A 17084-nucleotide genomic window follows, 5' to 3' on the forward strand; every position below is an offset into this window, starting at 1 on the left:
ATTATACCTACTCCATTTTCCAGTAGCGCAGAACAGACGGACCCAGGCTGATGAGTGTGAGACAAGCCCCCCCCCCCCCGAAACCAACCAACCCATTGTCATGTTAATGCTCCACTGGCACTGTTTATGAGCACTGGCTGATGTGTGAAGAGCTCGATGTTAATGGCTAAACCCAGTTCTCCCACACAAAGATGGGCTTTAGAATTGTCCCCAGAGAGCCCCCCCCCCACTCTCCAAAAAAAACTTCTTCCTGCCTAAGAACAGAGTATCCATCTGAAAGGATTCTTTTGTGCCTTGGGAACGAAGTCCAAGGCAGAAGAGGGAGAGCGTGGATGGGGGAGGGGGTATGGTGGCTTCTATTTGTATGGATGGCTGGGATGAGAGGAGGAGGTAGCCATAAGTTCAGCAGAGGATTGTTTGGCACAGGAGTGTGTGCCTTGGAGGACCCTCGTGCCTTTTATTATATAGTGTTTCCCTTATTTGCTTCCTGGCAATAAAGCTGAGATTAATTATTACCAATTCAGAGTCGAAGTATTCATCGTTGCACAATTCCTATATGATCATTTTGATCTATTAGCAACCCAACACTAAAGAGAAAAACATGTCGAGGGGACCATAAGCATATAAACCTACCAAAAACAATGCATATCACACTGGGTATAGCATGATAACATAATTAAATGACATTTTGAATTTCAAAACATGGACAAGGACTAGGTTTTGCAATACACATTTAATAATATGAGGGATTTCTCATCTAAAATCAAAGGGCCTGATAAACTAATAATAATGCTAAGCTTTTTGTAAATTGGTCTCCTTTCCTATTACACTGAACAAAAATATAAACGCAACACTTTTGTTTTTGCTCCCATTTTTCATGAGATGAACTCAAAGATCTAAAACATTTTCTATATACACAAAATAACCATTTCTCTCAAATATTGTTCACAAATCTGAAAAAATCTGTGATAGTGAGCACTTCTCCTTTGCCAAGATAATCCATCCCACCTCACAGGTTATGTGAGGTGGGATGGATTATCTCGGCAAAGGAGAAGTCAAGATGCTGATTAGACAGCATGATTATTGCACAGGTGTGCCTTAGAATGGCCACAATAAAAGGCCACTCTGAAACGTGCATTTTTGCTTTATTGGGGGGGGTCCGAAAACCAGTCAGTATCTGGTGTGAGGGGTAGGGTAATGTTGTGAATCGAGTGGCCTGTGTTCGTCGCCCATAACATACGCCTGCCCATACCATAACCCCACCACTACCATGGGCCACTTGATTCACAACATTACCCTAACCCTACCCCTCACACCAGATACTGACAGGTTTTCGGACCCCCCCAGACCCCCCCAATAAAGCAAAACTGCACGTTTCAGAGTGGCCTTTTATTGTGGCCAGCCTAAGGCACACCTGTGCAATAATCATGCCGTCTAATCAGCATCTTGATATGCCACACCTGTGAGGTGGGATGGATTATCTCGGCAAAGGAGAAGTGCTCACTATCACAGATTTTTTCAGATTTGCGAACAATATTTGAGAGAAATGGTTATTTTGTGTATATATTAAATGTTTTAGATCTTTGAGTTCATCTCATGAAAAATGGGAGCAAATACAAAAGTGTTGCGTTTATATTTTTGTTCAGTGTATTGCACACATGCATAGTTTGACTTGGGGTTAAGAGAACTACAAAAAAACACTCTTGATTATCATGCCTTTTACAGATGTAAACGGCATATTTTCAAACAAACAAGATGGTTTATAAAAATGTAAAACTATTTATTGATCATAAATGATACACCGTGAGACTGAGATAAGAATTTGAACGTTTGTGGGGCAAGTATTCCTTTACATTTACATCACATTTTCTTATCTGTCTTTTTATAACAAGATGCAAAGATTGTCTCTGTTTGGACTGGGAAAAACAGTGTTGAACATAAAGTTTTGCAAAATAAATGTCAAACCCTTATGTTAAGCAAGTCTTAACCTGGAATCATGTGTATTAAAAAATAAATGTTGAATGCTGAAATCCTATTCTTGAACATGCATTATGGGAGAAGGCCGAGGCAAAGAAAGCCTGTATGGTTTGATGTTAGCTGAGGACAATCCAGTGACTATGAGACGCTCCTTCATGTGTACAGAGACTGTGTAGTTCCCGCTGGATCACATCTCTCCACACTGTCCAATGAGGATGGGCAGCTTGGGCTTGTTGTTTGGTCCTGTAGTAACATTCTGTTGGCGGGAAGAAGCACAAATAAACACGACTACAGTCAGCTAAAAGTCAACTGAGACATTGCACTTGGGTATTTTTTGAGTATATACAAAATATTTTATTAGTAAATAATTGCACTTTAAAACTATAATTATTTTTTTAATCTAGCTGTTAGTTTTTAGTTTAATGTTCTATAACATATTATGTATTGTAGGTGTCTATGATTGGGTATCACTTACATGTTGGGTGCATGTTTTGAAATAGTTATGTCTGAAGTGAAATTGTTTTGATTGGACAGAAAATAACTAAGTAGTGTAGGCCTTTCTCATGTTACAAAGTTATTGTAAAGCACCCAGTGAGTGACACCATCATGACTCGTCTTCGTCCACTTACGATTCTAGCCAATTAACACCGATATATTACAATTAAATTATTGATGTATTATTATTAGTGCTGTCAAAATTATCGCGTTAACGGCGGTAATTAATTTTTTGAATTAATTGCGTTAAAATATTTAACGCATTTAACGCATGTGCAGAATGGCCCGCCCCATACGTGCCACCAGTGGCAGCGCCAGGGTATGGCTGGGGTAGGCTACACCCATACCAAGAAATGGCTTAGCCCCACCATGAAAAATGATGTTAAAGTAAGCAAAATAAAGTCTGCCAACTCGCGGAGTAAATTGCACAGACAGCAGTTAGTAAGATTGATTTCAGTAGCCACGGTTTTGAAAACTTTTGTCACGTAGTGATCGTCTTCTCAATAGAACATCTTTGATAACGGCGTGGTGTTGTTGCAGGAAGTCCCGACGGAGAATACTTTTGCTGTAGTACAGGGCAGAGCCATATAATAGTAATAATATGGCTCTGGTACAGGGGTGCACATAACTGGTACGCAGGTTATGTGCGTAATCTGAAATGCGTACCGTCACTTGTGTCACAAAGCGCATTTGCGTACCGACGTACTTGTGAAGCTTTTCCAGAAGGCGGTTAGATCACCGGACGACAGAGTCGGTCTCCGTGTGCACATACAGGGCTGCTGTTAACGTCGGTCTGTACAACGGAACTGTGCCAAAACTACGCCAACCGGCTGCGGAGGGAGACTCTCCCCTTCACTGGAGAACTGCGCTAAAACAGCTGATCACAACGTTCACACTCTGTGGTCACTGGTCACGAAGTACTCCACTAGCCCCCCCCCCCCTCTGTGTCGACTTTCTTGAAGTACTCCCCCGTTGATAGAAATCAACACGTAATGAATTAAGACCCCACGGTTTGATGATTGATAGGTGTGTGGGTTGTCTTTCATTTTGACATGCAGAACATTTTTATAATAAACATAGATACTGTATGTTAAATGGATATATCCGCCTTCTTTCATTTATCTTTCCATTCCCACAACAATATACATAAATAAATGGCATATTTTGGACATATTTCGAATGGTGATTAATCATGATTAATTCATTTTTAAACTGTGATTAATCTGATTAAAAATTGTAATCGTTTGACAGCCCTAATTATTATTGATGGATGATGTTGAATATATAAATATTATCATGAATGTGGATAAATACTGTATTTTAACAATACAGTATTCTGTTTTTCACATTTGTTATTTTTTTTTAATCCGTTCGAAATAAAGATTGAAATGAAATTATGTATTTTTACCTCAATTTTTCTCATGATCAGCAAACCATCGACCACTTTGCCTAAAACAGAAAACAAAACAGTGTTACTCTGGCACATTAAGGTTGTCCTCTAAAATAAATATAAAATGAATATCATGGACTTACTCACCAAAAACAACATGCTTCCCATCTAGCCAGTCGCATTTAGTGCAGGTGAGGAAAAACTGACAACCATTTGTCCCTGGCCCACTGTTTGCCTGAGTAAGACACATTATTTAGATAAAATTACAGTGTTATTTATTTGTTTATGTTGGTCAGCGTTCATTCTAGTCAAATTAATCATTCAAATCCTATTGTCTACAGAGTGGATTAATCAAATCTTAAACAACTTGTTACTTCATAAATAGAGGATACACAAAATGTTTGCAGGAAACACATCATCTTAATATGGATGAAGTTAAAGTAAAGAGACCCTTCCTGATTCAACAGTCATAAACTTCTAAGCACTGATCAGCATACATACCATGGAGAGAAGACCAGGCGCGCTGTGCTTCATTCGGAAGTTTTCATCTGCAAATGGACCTCTGTAGATGCTGCAGATGCCAGTTCCATCACCCTTCACAAAGAAGACAAAACATGGTACATAAGATATAGCACACAGAATAGAAAGAGGAAGCCATCCAAGTTTAGAGGTGCTGTAAGTCACCACATGCCTACCAGGGGTCGGAATACTACATTTTGTCCTGCTCAAGTCAAAGCTGCAGTTCATGCTAAATAAAGAGGCGAAGTCTCGCCCATCTACTTCCGACCCATGGGACCTTATTTCGGAAAAATTATGTATTGAAGTCAATGGGGAGAGAAAGATTGGCTTTAGATCCCGTTTGAATTGTGCCACAATTGCTATGAGAGTTGCTCATTGGCGCGTGAAGACAAAATGGCCCAACTTTTGAGAGTGCGAAACGTCACGAAAGTATTCATATAATCATATAATCCGTTCTTATTGTGCACGTCACATGAACGTGCCGGGCGGCGCGGTCCCGTGGGTTAGATGCATGTTCATAATGCTGAGGAAAATAACTAACGTTATTAGCACATTTTACAACTTGAGGACCGAATGTTTTTAATAAGGGCTATACAAATGTTCATACTGGGTAGTTTATTTAGTTTAAAAAAAATTATCCAACGATTTACAGACGTCTCTTTCCCCATGTTAGTCAATGGGAAAAAGTCTTTCCGGGCCCAGCGACTGATACGGAAGTGTAGTACCACCGTTTGGCCACAACGAATATTTTCCTAAGAGTCTGGCGCACTTCCTGGGGGCTTGGTCTACAGATGTGCAGCCTCGAAATTTCTCGCTACGAAGTACGCCGGCCTCGGTATAATTCCAAGTATGCTGGACATTGGAACAGTCCTTCGGCGGCACTCGATGATATAGTATGCTTGAAATAGTGGCTCTGGAGCAGCCTTCCTCGACATTGAGAAACTCCTGGTCCTTTCATCAGACGGGAAGCGAAAGAACGAGCAAGACCCATTGCTGGTATGATTACAACCTGGTACTAAGCACACAGGCATCTTGTTAAAGTTATCTTAGCTAGGCCTATCTCTTATATTTAGTGGAGGAAAACAATCATGACATCAGTTATGACATCACTTACTCTCTGGGATTTGTAGTTGCGTATTTTTCATAGTCTTATATGTCAACAGTTTTATGACAAACTGACATTTTTGACATGGAAATGATTTTTTAAGATGGATAAACATCAATGTAATTCGTGGCACAATTCAAACGGGATCGAAAGATACGTTTTCTCTCTCCATTGACTTCAATACATAATTTTTCCGAAATAAGGTCCCATGGGTCGGAAGTAGATGAGCGGGACTTCGCGTCTATAGAAGTTGGTTTCAATTGAAAGAATCCTGCTAGTTCACCAGCAGTTAAAATATGTTGTCTTTATGCTTACAGGTCCATTTGACATTGTTTCACAGCAATAACCCTATCAAAGATTACTGTCAATCTCCATACTATCCCATTTAAATGTATGCTTTTTTAAATCCATTTAGGTAAAGTTTAGCACTCACAGGAAGTAGAATTGTATTGGGTGTATTTCTGCTGATAAAATGTTCAATGAAAAGGTTATAGTCACGATTCTGAGAACTGCATATACTTACATTTACAAAGTCCCCTCCTTGAATCATGAAGTCTTTGATCACCCTGCCAATGAGCAATGCAAACAGATCAGTACAGTCACATTTGCTGGAGTAAGGGCTGTTTACAAAAAATGTATATACAGTTCCTGTAAGAAGAGCTGACATTATTTTTCTGTTAATGTGTCAAAAAAGACTATACTTCCTATAAAATAAAAAAAGTGGGTGAACAGGTTTTATTGACACTGCAGTTTCCATAAAACACTGCACGTTAAACACACTGAGTGTTGTTCATATATTTCATTTTAATGTATGTATTCTGGACAACTATGAGGATGGGCAGCTTGGGCTTGTTTTTGGGTCCCTTAGTAACATTCTGTTGCCAGGAAAAATGCCCAAATAATCACGTAAACAATGCACTAAATAAATGGAAAATAATACCCTTGATTGTAGGTTAATATAATTGTGGGCACTTTGATGCTACCACTGCTGTCGTAGTATGTAAAAGTAAATGTTACTTTCCAATCCTGGATTTAAGTCTAGAATTAATTTAACTAGAATAATTTTCAAACTTAAAATGGCTCATCTAAGAGCTATTATTTAATTAGTTGTCCAGAACCATTCATGTGCATGTTTAATTAGTTCTATAAATATAAGTATAAAGACAAACAGGGACAAACTACAGCAGATACCAATCAGGCTGATCCAAGAGAAAACCAGGTTAAATAATAACTCTAAAATCATTTAAAGTGGAAAAATAATGTGTGCTTTAAAATCAATGTGTACCTGTGGAAGAGGCAACCTTTGAAACCAATAGGGATTCCATCCTTCCTGCGGGACAGAAGTTTGAAAACAAAATGAGGTTGTCAGTAAAGACAATCATGCTCTTTTCTGCTACAAAATATCAACTCGCACAGGGCAGTTCTGTCCATGTTTGTGACAATCACTAAACATTGTTAACATTTCGCCTGCTCAGGGGTGCGTATAAAGTCTCTTAAGTTTAATTATTAGTGTGTATGGAGAGTAGTGCTGCACGATTAATCGAAAAAAGATCGTGACCTCGATTCAGACACCTATGCGATCTCATTTCTAAATTACGGCGATCCTATGACGTCAAGCTGATTTATTTTTAACATTTTTTAATTATTTTGCTTCTGAATAATACCAACTTGCAATGTCAATCATACTTAAACGATGTAAAGCAAATATACTCTATACATTTAACATTAAAGTACCATGATCGCATGCAAATGGTAGTGTTCTGTCTGTCTCTCCTCCTCTCATGCAGTGTTAACGCTGCAGCCACTAGTGTTGCCAGTTTTTGCGGAAGGAATAAGCAACCAGGTCTATGAAAACAAGCGCAAAAGAACATGAGCACTTTAAACCTATATATGTCGGGTCTACAAGCTCACAACCATTATTACTTACTACCAAGCAACTTTACAGAAAGATAAGCCCAATGTGGCTTATAATAAGTATACCTGGCAACACTCACTGACTCACTGACGTGAGGGCAGGAGCCAGCAGTATGTTTACAGAAGCGTTAGCATTAGCACTGATTAGCAAAGAGTGACGAGAGCGACTAGTAGTACAGGAAAAACAGAAATGAGTGACACAGAAATGAGGACAATGACAACAACACCGATGAAAATCCCGGTGGTGACTCTGGCGAGAGTGAGAGGGAAGTTGTGCTTGTGCCGAAAAAAGTAGATGGACTGTGCTAGTAGCTAGGCAGCTAGGCTTTATTTACATTTATTCTGAAGCTGTAACTTTATGTTCTGTTCTGTTTTTATATTCAGTACTGACTGCAGTATTTAAGTTAATCCTTTTGATTCAGTGACATTACTACTCAGTGGAGTCTAGCGCTTTGTTTAAGTTTATGTTTTTTTCAGTACAAGAACCTTTAAGTGCAGTAGTTGAAGTGGGTGCTAGCCGGCTAGGCTTTTTTTATATTATTATTCTAAAGCTGTGACTGTTTTGTTTTTATATTCAGCACTGTGGTGAGGTATTTTGAGTAACTGAAGTGCATTCCTCCCTGTAACAAACAGGTTGGTGTTGTTGTACAGTAGTTGGGTGTCCTGTCACTATGGACAGGTGCTACTGCAAAGTTTACATTTTGTTATTATAAAGCTGCAAAAATTCTATTTTTTATGTTCAGCACTCAGGCAGCAGCAATATCTTTATTTTAGTTACTGTATGTTTTGTTACCAGAGAGACTTGAGTTTAAGTCAAGCACTTTGTTTAAAGCCACAGTAGTTGGCTGTCAAATTCATTTTAGTTACTCTACTTACTTTAGTTTTTGCTACAAGAAACTGAGACTTGGATTTAAGTCCAGCACTTTGATGTTGATGGTGTCGGTTTAAAGCCACAATAGTTGGCTCCAGGTTCCACATTTTGAATGTAGTAATGTTTGTTCAGTATTCAGCAACTACAGACTAAAGACAAAGTTATGTTTTTGTTACAAGAGAGACAAATGTTGTCTGTTTAAATTCATTGTACTCACGTGACGTCTAAGAGTAAGAGTGCAATAAATATTTTCATTGAAACGATGAGAATCGTGTGAGAATCGTGATCTCAATTCTTATGGAGGAAAATCGTGATTCACATTTGAGCAAGAATCGTGCAGCACTAATGGAGAGCCTATCTTCTTTGTACATCGGAACACCATGAAAACAATGTTGGTTGCATAAATAGCACCTGGTCCTGTTAATTAGTCTAATATATTCCTCCCGCACCAAATATTGCAGGTTAAAAGCTTCTTTTGAAAACAGAGTTGTTCTTTTAAAATAAATCCTAATAATTTAGCAATTTTACCCTTTAAATCAAACTTACCATTATGTTGTCTAAGCCAAATGATCTCTGTTTACAATGACAGTAAATAAAGAAAATATTGAGAAAAAAACGTTTTCCTTTGGCTTTGTTTAAATAAGCCAATCCAGGCTTTGAAATAATAAAGACTGTACCATTCACTTCTTTGGTACACTTTGTACAGGCCTTTTTCTTTTTACTGCAGGTTATGGCCCAAGGTGCTGTTTCGTCTGAAATCTGCACATTAGTTCTAAGCTACATACGATATATCAGCTGAAGGATTGTGCAGAGGAAATTAATTAAGAAGTCCAAGCAGAGCACACAGGTTTTCATACTGTACATGAGATGGAATTTTACATGAATTTTTCAGAATAAAACAACTATTCTCTACATGATTTTATTCTTTTGTATAAAATGAAGCAGACCTTCAGGAGGTAAAATGTATCCTTTCATCTGCCGCATTCCTGCCAGAGCGCTGATTTTACATCTTGGCTTTTTGTCATGCACAGGCACACGTGTAAATACCCTTTAGAAACCTGTTTGAGCATATACGTGAACAAATAATGAAGTATCCCTCAATCTGATCAAAAGGAAAAGTCTTCCGGGTCTACTGATCAATGATAAGGTTCGTGAAAGGTGCTCGTAAGAATTAGATTGCTTTTAAGTGCACGTTAAGACAAAGTGTGCAGGATGGTGAAGTTAGGTACCATCAAAGAATACAGCTCTTCACGGACTTACTTGAACTCTCCAGTGCAGAACTGCCTGTAAGAGAAAATGAAAGTGTAAGGAACATGTTATATAATAGTCTCATAATAGTATATTGCCATATATAATAGAAATGGTCTCATTGGTGTTAACATATGCAGTACAAATAGGGCAGAAATGATACACTGGTATTGACGGAACATTTTAAATAAGGATATCATGTTAGAAATAGAAGATCATTTTGTTTTGGATATGTTACACCTTCTGATTGCCTTTACCCTATCCATTAGTGTTGTTTTCTGATGCTTTTGTACAGCCATTATAATTTCCCCCTAATTGTTCTATATATTTTCAATAATATAGTACCCTAAACAAATTTGGCCACGATTTCAATTAAGTAGTGAAAATCTGATACTTTGACAGCCCTACCTGTGGCATCTCTTTTCTAAAATGTGAGAAACCAGACTATGTGAGGCAGACTTTATCCTTACCGGAAGTTTTCTGCTGTCTTTGGAACCACATCGGCAAACAACTCAATCTTCATCCGTCCAACATCCTGAGAAAAAAAAAAAAATGGAGAAAAAACTTGACATGAGCAGGTAAACACACAAAACCAAGAGCTTAACAAGGAAAACAGAAACCCCCAGTTCCCCCCTCAGGTTGACCTGCATTATATAGGAACAGGTTGTTTCTGACCTGATGCTCCTCTCTATGGAAAAGGTGGTCTCATCTGGACTTACCAGCTACACCAACAAGACTCAACAACAGCACCTCGTATCACTTCTACTGAACAACTGGTTTGGGTTTTTTTCTCGTCCTTCTCCCTTCTAATCCTTGCCTTAAACAACATTTCCTTCCTGAAACCATCGAGTAGATTTGGCTTAATCTCAACAAAACAAGCTATTCTGTCTCAGTTATTTGAATTCCCAATGGTCAAAGCATACGTAATAGGAAGATGTAAATGAGAAGACAATCTGAATGCATCACATGAAATCCTCTATAAGCTTAGTGTCCATGAGTTTGGCAGCAAGGGTGTCTGTCCAGCCAGGCCTCCCACAGCCTGGAGGGACCTGCAAGAGGCCGACTGTCAGCCAGTGTCTGCATCTGCATGAGAACAAACACTGTGCTGTTTTAAATCGAGCGGTTGTTCCCATGACATCACTGCACAACTGTCCCTCCAGTCAATGCAAACCACCCACAGCCAAATAAGCTGCCATTGGATCTCCTGCCTTTCGCTTTCAGACAATACAGTATGTTTTTAGTTTCTAGTCATTGGCATGAAATACAAAAGCAAAGTGTTGGTGCAGAACAAACGGAGACCTGCTGCGGTGTTCGCCGATGCGTCTAACAACAGGTAAGAGCTAAGAATATATATTAAGGCAAGGCAAGGCAAGGCAAGGCAAGGCAAGGCAAGGCAAGGCACGGCAAGGCAAGGCAAGGCAAGGCAAGGCAAGGCAAGGCAAGGCAAGGCAAGGCAAGGCAAGGCAAGGCAAGGCAAGGCAAGGCAAGGCAAGGCAAGGCACGGCAAGGCAAGGCAAGGCAAGGCACGGCACGGCACGGCACGGCAAGGCAAATATCCTACTTTCGAGCAGTCCATCTCATAAATGTCATGGAGAAATTAATTAAGTTTAAATTAAAAACATTAAAAGAAAAAAATACATGGATAAAAGTTACAGTGCAGGCTAAGATATGAATAGTTCAATTAAAAGCAGCGACAAAAAGAAAAGTCTTCAGTCTGGATTTAAAAGTAGTCAGAGTTGCAGCGGACCTGCAGGTTTCTGGGAGTTTGTTCCAGATATTTGGAGCATAATAACTGAACGCTGCTTCTCCATGTTTAGTTCTGACTCTGGGGACAGAAAGCTGACCAGTCCCTGAAGACCTGAGAGATCTGGATGGTTCATAATTTAGCAGTAGGTCAGAAATGTATTTTGGGCCTAAACCATTCAGTGCTTTATAAACCAGCAGCAGTATTTTGAAATATATTCTTTGACACACAGGAAGCCAGTGTAAAGACTTCAGAACTGGAGTGATGTGATCCACTTTCTTAGTGAAGAAGAAATTAAGAAGAAAATATTTTGATTAGTGTATCTTGTTCTATTTTTGCTGTGCTAGGGGGACAACACCTACTTTGGATCCATTGAAACATAAACATTTAAAGAAGATGAGGCAAAGACTGAACGGACTTACAGGGGTTTCACCTAAAGTCCTGGTCAGGAGTACAAACTCCAGGAACACCAAGACAGCCATATCTACCACACCTCTGTGGCAATTTTGTACCTGAACGTTTAGCAAACAAAGGAAGCCAAGACTCTATTATAAGCTGAAATACATGCCACACCCAACCTGCCAACCTGGAACAGCACATGCAAATTGACATAAAAACAGGCAGAGCCACCATACAGGTTGGGATGGAAAGCAGGCTTCATTCCAGAGAGTTAGGGTGTGTCATCAGTTTGCAAAGGAAAGGTGGAGCCATAAAGCGCTGCCTGAAAAAGGAGCTGCTCCACCCGACAACAGTCAGGCGCCTGATAAGAGCATGCTGACCGGATCTCTACTGAAACTCACCAGAGCACAGAGGTACCAAAATCGGGGGGTCACACTTTGATTATTTCAACTTGTTTACTTAATGCTCGGTGCTTCAAATGGCAGAAATCGCTTCTTCTGTCACTGATTTTTTTTGGTATGAATTGGTGGTATTTCATAATGGTTGGTGCAGCTGGAAGGAATACCATGGCTGTAAGATGTTGATTTTATAAGTGACATGACATGTTTCTATGGGCTCAGAACAGTCTCATAATACACACATGCACACAGAAGGATTCAAACTGTATTTCATGATCCGCAAAAGGATCCACACTTGTGTTTTTAAATGCACACACAAATGTGTTCGGGCGGGTAGCGTCTCGCAGCGGAGAAACTGTGACGCGCTGGGACAACTGGGACTGTGACGGCTGCTAGTGGAGCCTCGCAGCAACTCTGCTTTCTGCACCACAATCTGGTGCTGCTGAATTGGGACTACTAAATGAGTGAGACTCAAATATCAGAATTTCAGAACAAGTTTTAGTAGTTTTTATTTTAACTTCATTTACTTTACTCAGGGTCACAGAGAGGAAACCAGTGTTAAGATGTTGAAAAGTTCAGAATACAACATATTTGAGAGCCAAGTAGTGCATTTAAACTGTGTGGATAAAAGTCAAAATAATTAATTTTGAAGGGAGATGTTGCAAAAGTACAATTGTCAGTAAACTGTACTGACTGAGCAGTCGTGTTTGACTGGTTTCTTGTTTATCTGCTTTGGAAGAAACGGATAAAACAAATATGTCGGGACAATTATAAGTATATCTGAAGTGAAGGGTTGATAATGATTGGGACAAATAGCTAATAGTTAACTATAGCTGGTGACAGGAACACGCCTTTACAAATTCAATGCAATCTGTTTCCGTTCAATTTCATGAAGTACTTCATTATAAGTGATCAAATATGACCAGCGATTAAGGAGTAAAAACACCTCTAAATATTTTTAGAGGTTAATAACATTTTGTACATCTATCTTTGTATGGAGTGTTAAGTGATACTGACAGAGCTTTCTAGCAGAGGTGAGACACCTCGCATGAGACAAAAAACATCTGCTCACATCTTATGAGAACACCTCATGGCAAAAGAGCACAGGGACTTTATGATACAGCAAAAGCCACAATAATTAGTATGACTGATATTGAGATCATCACCTACTTAGTAGATTTATACAACATGATATGCTTCATGATCAGGATCTCCTGGCATTTACTCAGCCATTAATACAAATATGTTTTCTAATTGTTAATTGCAGACTATTGTTTGTATAAGCAAAGTTCCTAACCGATATTATCTTATCTTCTACAGCCTCGTGAAACTGAACAGCGGACCGGTGCAATAACATAGAGGCTGCCGGAGTAGGCAAAGTCTCTGGAAACTCATAAAACCTGCAAAATGCTGGCCGTACTCGCGCAACCGGGTGTGGACAACATTGGAATGTATCTATTGCTTGTGCTTACGAAGTTCGGACTAGACGCAGCAGTATTTTATTTATACACCAGGAAGCTGTATACCTCTTTTTTAAGCATGTGCAGCCTGTCCATCTTCTTGGCTGACTTTGTCATGGTGTTCTTAGTAGCAAGCATGTTGTTTCTTGGGCCTGAAACGTGTCACAAGTCACTCTGTTTAATCTTCGCCAATGCGTCTGTCACATATGGAGCGCTGCCGCTACCCATGATGTGCCTGGGTTTATTGGACTACGTTTTAGAAGGTACCTACCTCGGAAGGCAGAGCGCCACGTGCAAATTCATAAGGAACTCGGTTTGGTTATTGCTGATGTGGATGATTGCTATTTACCTCTCCTTTGGTTCTGTTGATTCTGATCTAAAGGGAAAGAGTTTTGAGATAGAGAATAAGGCTCTCGTGTGTGAAGTAGAGGAGTCTGCGCTGATAACCTACTCTATTGTAGTGCTTTTCTCAGCTGTCATTCTTACATTGCTGCCCTTTTGGTCAAAAATTCCCCAGTGGGTGAAACAGGCAAATAGGTTATCTGAAGCGAGGGACGAACCAGACAACCAGAGCAGCGACTTGTTGTTCACCTCAACCACCTACGCGGAGACAAAAATCAGCGGGGAATATTATCTGGAGGAACCTATCCAACCGGGCCCGCCTCTGTGGCTCACCTTCACACTGGGCTTTGCTTTATGTTGGATGCCTTATCTCATCTGTTCCGTGGCATGTCTGATCTTGGACTTTGGAGTACCTGCTTACCTAACTGTAAACCTTCTGTGGTTGGAGTGTATTAACAGTTTACTGGTGGGTCTGGTGTTCTGGATAAATAGCAAGACGCAAGGACCATACAGCAATCTCCCAGAAAATATTTGCTCGTGGCAAGTTTATTGGCAGCTAAGCAAAGGAACACAACAGCAGAAACTCCAAGTAGCTGTGTGTAAACCAATACAATTAAAGAGAACTGGGCCACCAGATAGCTCAGTGGTTAGAGCTGGCACATATGCATAAACTGCTGCCTAGAAAGCTGGTCCGAATTCTAAGCAAGCCGAACATTCATGCAATGTCGACTCGATTAATGTCTAATAAAGGCCCTCTCAGGCCAAACTGTAACTGCAAAAACTTGAAATGGGACTGGACTTACAAATATGTATGTTTTCTGAAGAGTTGGGATACCATTTTTTATGAAAACTGTGATGATAATTATGATAAACTTTTGTAAATATACTGGGATTTCAAAGATTATATTTGATGGAATGCTATGTTGACTTATTTATATTCACTCATTTTTCACTGTGGTCCATAATGGGTATAAATGCTTCTCAATAAATATCCTAAAACTCTTTAACTGAGCATTGATTTTCTTTCTACCTTTGTAAATAACACATACATTTCATGTTTAGCGATTTTCTCCCGAAAATGTCGGTCCGAAATGTATTCTTGACCTTACGGAGGGCATGTGATCGAAAGCTTCTAGACTTTGTTTTCAAGCTGCAGCCTCCAAGGTGAGGAACTTCAAACCTCCTCTCCTAATCCAGCATGGACGAAAAACCTTAAAAATGCACCGAAAGTAAAACGTCAAGGTTACATAAGCTATTTCTGATGAAAAATAAGTGATTAATTAGAAGCTACAAAACAGCTACATCAACCTTGTAAGGAGACTTCCTAATGTGTCATTATTGAAATAAATGTATTTCATACTACAAATAACTTGGAGTATGTACATGTATTAAAAGAGCTTGGAAATGTATTTGTCAGCATCTTACTATGAGCAATAAGGTCCTACATCAACACTCAGCTTTCTGTCAAAGTTACATGATTCTTCTCACTGGTTTCAGGGGAGTGGGGCTAAGTTGGAAAAAGTGGAAATTTCTATAACTGACATTAGAAATTGAACTGCATGTAGCTTATTTTCGGAAGCATTACAATGATTACATGTATCCTAATTTATGCAAGATATTGGTCATGCTGTTTAAAAAAAAGGGGGTGGGGGGGCATTTGTTCAGAAACACTAAAGGAATATCAAGTAAAACATTTATTTAACAGAGGTCTTGTTATTACATTTCACCTTCCCTTTCGACTACAAGTGCTACAACAAACCAGAGGAGGACGATCACCAAAAAAGTGAATATAGAGAGAAAGCTACGGACGAAGTAAAAGGTGAAAAACATTGCCTTTATAGACCTGTATAAAACTGCATAAATGGAAGAAAATAGAATGTCTGTGGCTTTACATTATGGAGTCAGCTGCCTAAAGCTAGTTATTATAACAGTTTATATCAGTCTTACTCTTATATTTCCTCTCATATTGACTTTAACAAAATCTTTCAGCAACGCCTGTTAAAAACTACTTTCATTGTGAAGTGAGACAATTACATTAGTTAATATCATAGCTGATAACATAGCATTAAAAGTGGAAGTGTAAATGAAAAGAATATGCAACTCAATAATTATATCTTCCCAAATATCAACATTTAAAAAGCTAATAAACAATTTGAGACTAAATGAACAAACGACATTTTCGAATAATTAAATACAGATGATAGTGTTCACAGAGGGTCATGTAGTATTTGGTAATAAAGTTTTTTGTAGTGTCTCCATAAAAAATTACGTAGTTTAAGCTTCATCCACCACACTTGTTTCCAACCCCTCACCAGCACCAACTGCGTCCATATAGCAACCGAACTGCCTGTCTAAGACAAATATTTGAATATTTATGATGTAGGATTAAGAATTAGAGTTCATTTCCACGCACTGAACGACATCTTGATATCAATAATACCTTAGCAATAGCATCATATATCAGACAGGTTCTTTTCACAGTGTTAAGCAAAGTAAATTATGCTAAAAGTCAACAATAAAAACAGCGAGAGAGAAAAGGTAAGTATCTGCACATTGTTGTGTGTATCAGATATATGTAAAGAAAGGCGGTTAAAAACCTCCAACGTAGCTAACTGGCTCAAAACTATTAACCAAAACACGACACTAAGGTGAGCTAACGTGGCTTCAACGTTGGTAGCTTAGAAGTCAAATCGATGTTAGCTCATTTCTTTCTTCTACTCACCTGTCCTCCGATGGTTATGTCAAAGAAGACAATCGGGTTGCTGGCATTTGTTGTTTGGACGGACATTGTGAAACTTTTCTTGCTCCTTAAGACTAAAAATATGTTTTTTAGCAGGACAACACGAGAATCATTTGAATGCTGAACATATGCGCCGTTTCGATTCTACGGTGGCTCAGGAGACGTACTACGGCCCGCAGTTTGGGACAAAATACTGCCATCGCAAAAAGGGTATGGTAAATCCGCTTCGGTGTTGTATCATAGTAAGCTAACTTTAATCATGTAGATGTAGAAAAGCCAAAGGAATTACACAATCTTCATAATACGGTAATTTCGTGATTAATTGTGCAGTAACTCCTAATTTATAAAGCTGTGTTTTGCTTCCTATAGCTTTATCAACTCCTCTTGGATCAATGTAATTATTAGTAAAGGTTAAAAGCAGAATGCAGAAATTAGTACCCCTGTCCTTCAGGTTCACAGGATACAAAGAAGCTGGGAATCAT

The 17084-nt window shown here is 39.1% G+C and overlaps 2 protein-coding genes across 2 annotated transcripts; one reads left to right on the forward strand and one right to left on the reverse strand.

The window, feature by feature from the left end:
* Nucleotides 1–1759: 1759 nt before the first annotated feature.
* Nucleotides 1760–16778, reverse strand: ppih (peptidylprolyl isomerase H (cyclophilin H)). Its single transcript, XM_034087428.2, has 9 exons — nt 16585–16778; nt 9990–10054; nt 9532–9555; nt 6772–6816; nt 6010–6052; nt 4364–4456; nt 4010–4097; nt 3881–3921; nt 1760–2233 (listed from the first exon to the last, which is right to left on the reverse strand). Exons 1-9 carry the CDS (start codon nt 16648–16650, stop codon nt 2165–2167), a joined length of 534 nt encoding a protein of 177 aa, XP_033943319.1. The 5' UTR covers nt 16651–16778; the 3' UTR covers nt 1760–2164.
* LOC139434156 (probable G-protein coupled receptor 160) lies at nt 12050–14532 on the forward strand. The gene is made up of 2 exons (XM_071203657.1): nt 12050–12075; nt 13381–14532. The coding sequence occupies exon 2, from the start codon at nt 13468–13470 to the stop codon at nt 14530–14532; it is 1065 nt and encodes a 354-aa protein (XP_071059758.1). The 5' UTR covers nt 12050–12075; nt 13381–13467.
* Nucleotides 16779–17084: the final 306 nt, after the last annotated feature.

The sequence above is a fragment of the Pseudochaenichthys georgianus genome, chromosome 7 (genome assembly GCF_902827115.2).
Source record: "Pseudochaenichthys georgianus chromosome 7, fPseGeo1.2, whole genome shotgun sequence".
Lineage (NCBI taxonomy): Eukaryota > Metazoa > Chordata > Actinopteri > Perciformes > Channichthyidae > Pseudochaenichthys > Pseudochaenichthys georgianus.

Bases quoted from the DNA above. Each gene is read 5' to 3' on its own strand.
- LOC139434156 (XM_071203657.1), top strand. From the start codon at position 13,468: ATGCTGGCCGTACTCGCGCAACCGGGTGTGGACAACATTGGAATGTAT.
- ppih (XM_034087428.2), bottom strand. From the start codon at position 16,650: ATGTCCGTCCAAACAACAAATGCCAGCAACCCGATTGTCTTCTTTGAC. The intron at 4,457-6,009 runs GTAAGTATATGC...TTCTTTGTGAAG, and splicing joins AAGGAGGGGACTTTGTAAAT to GGTGATGGAACTGGCATCTG. The intron at 2,234-3,880 runs GTAAAAATACAT...TCCCGCCAACAG, and splicing joins TGATCATGAGAAAAATTGAG to AATGTTACTACAGGACCAAA.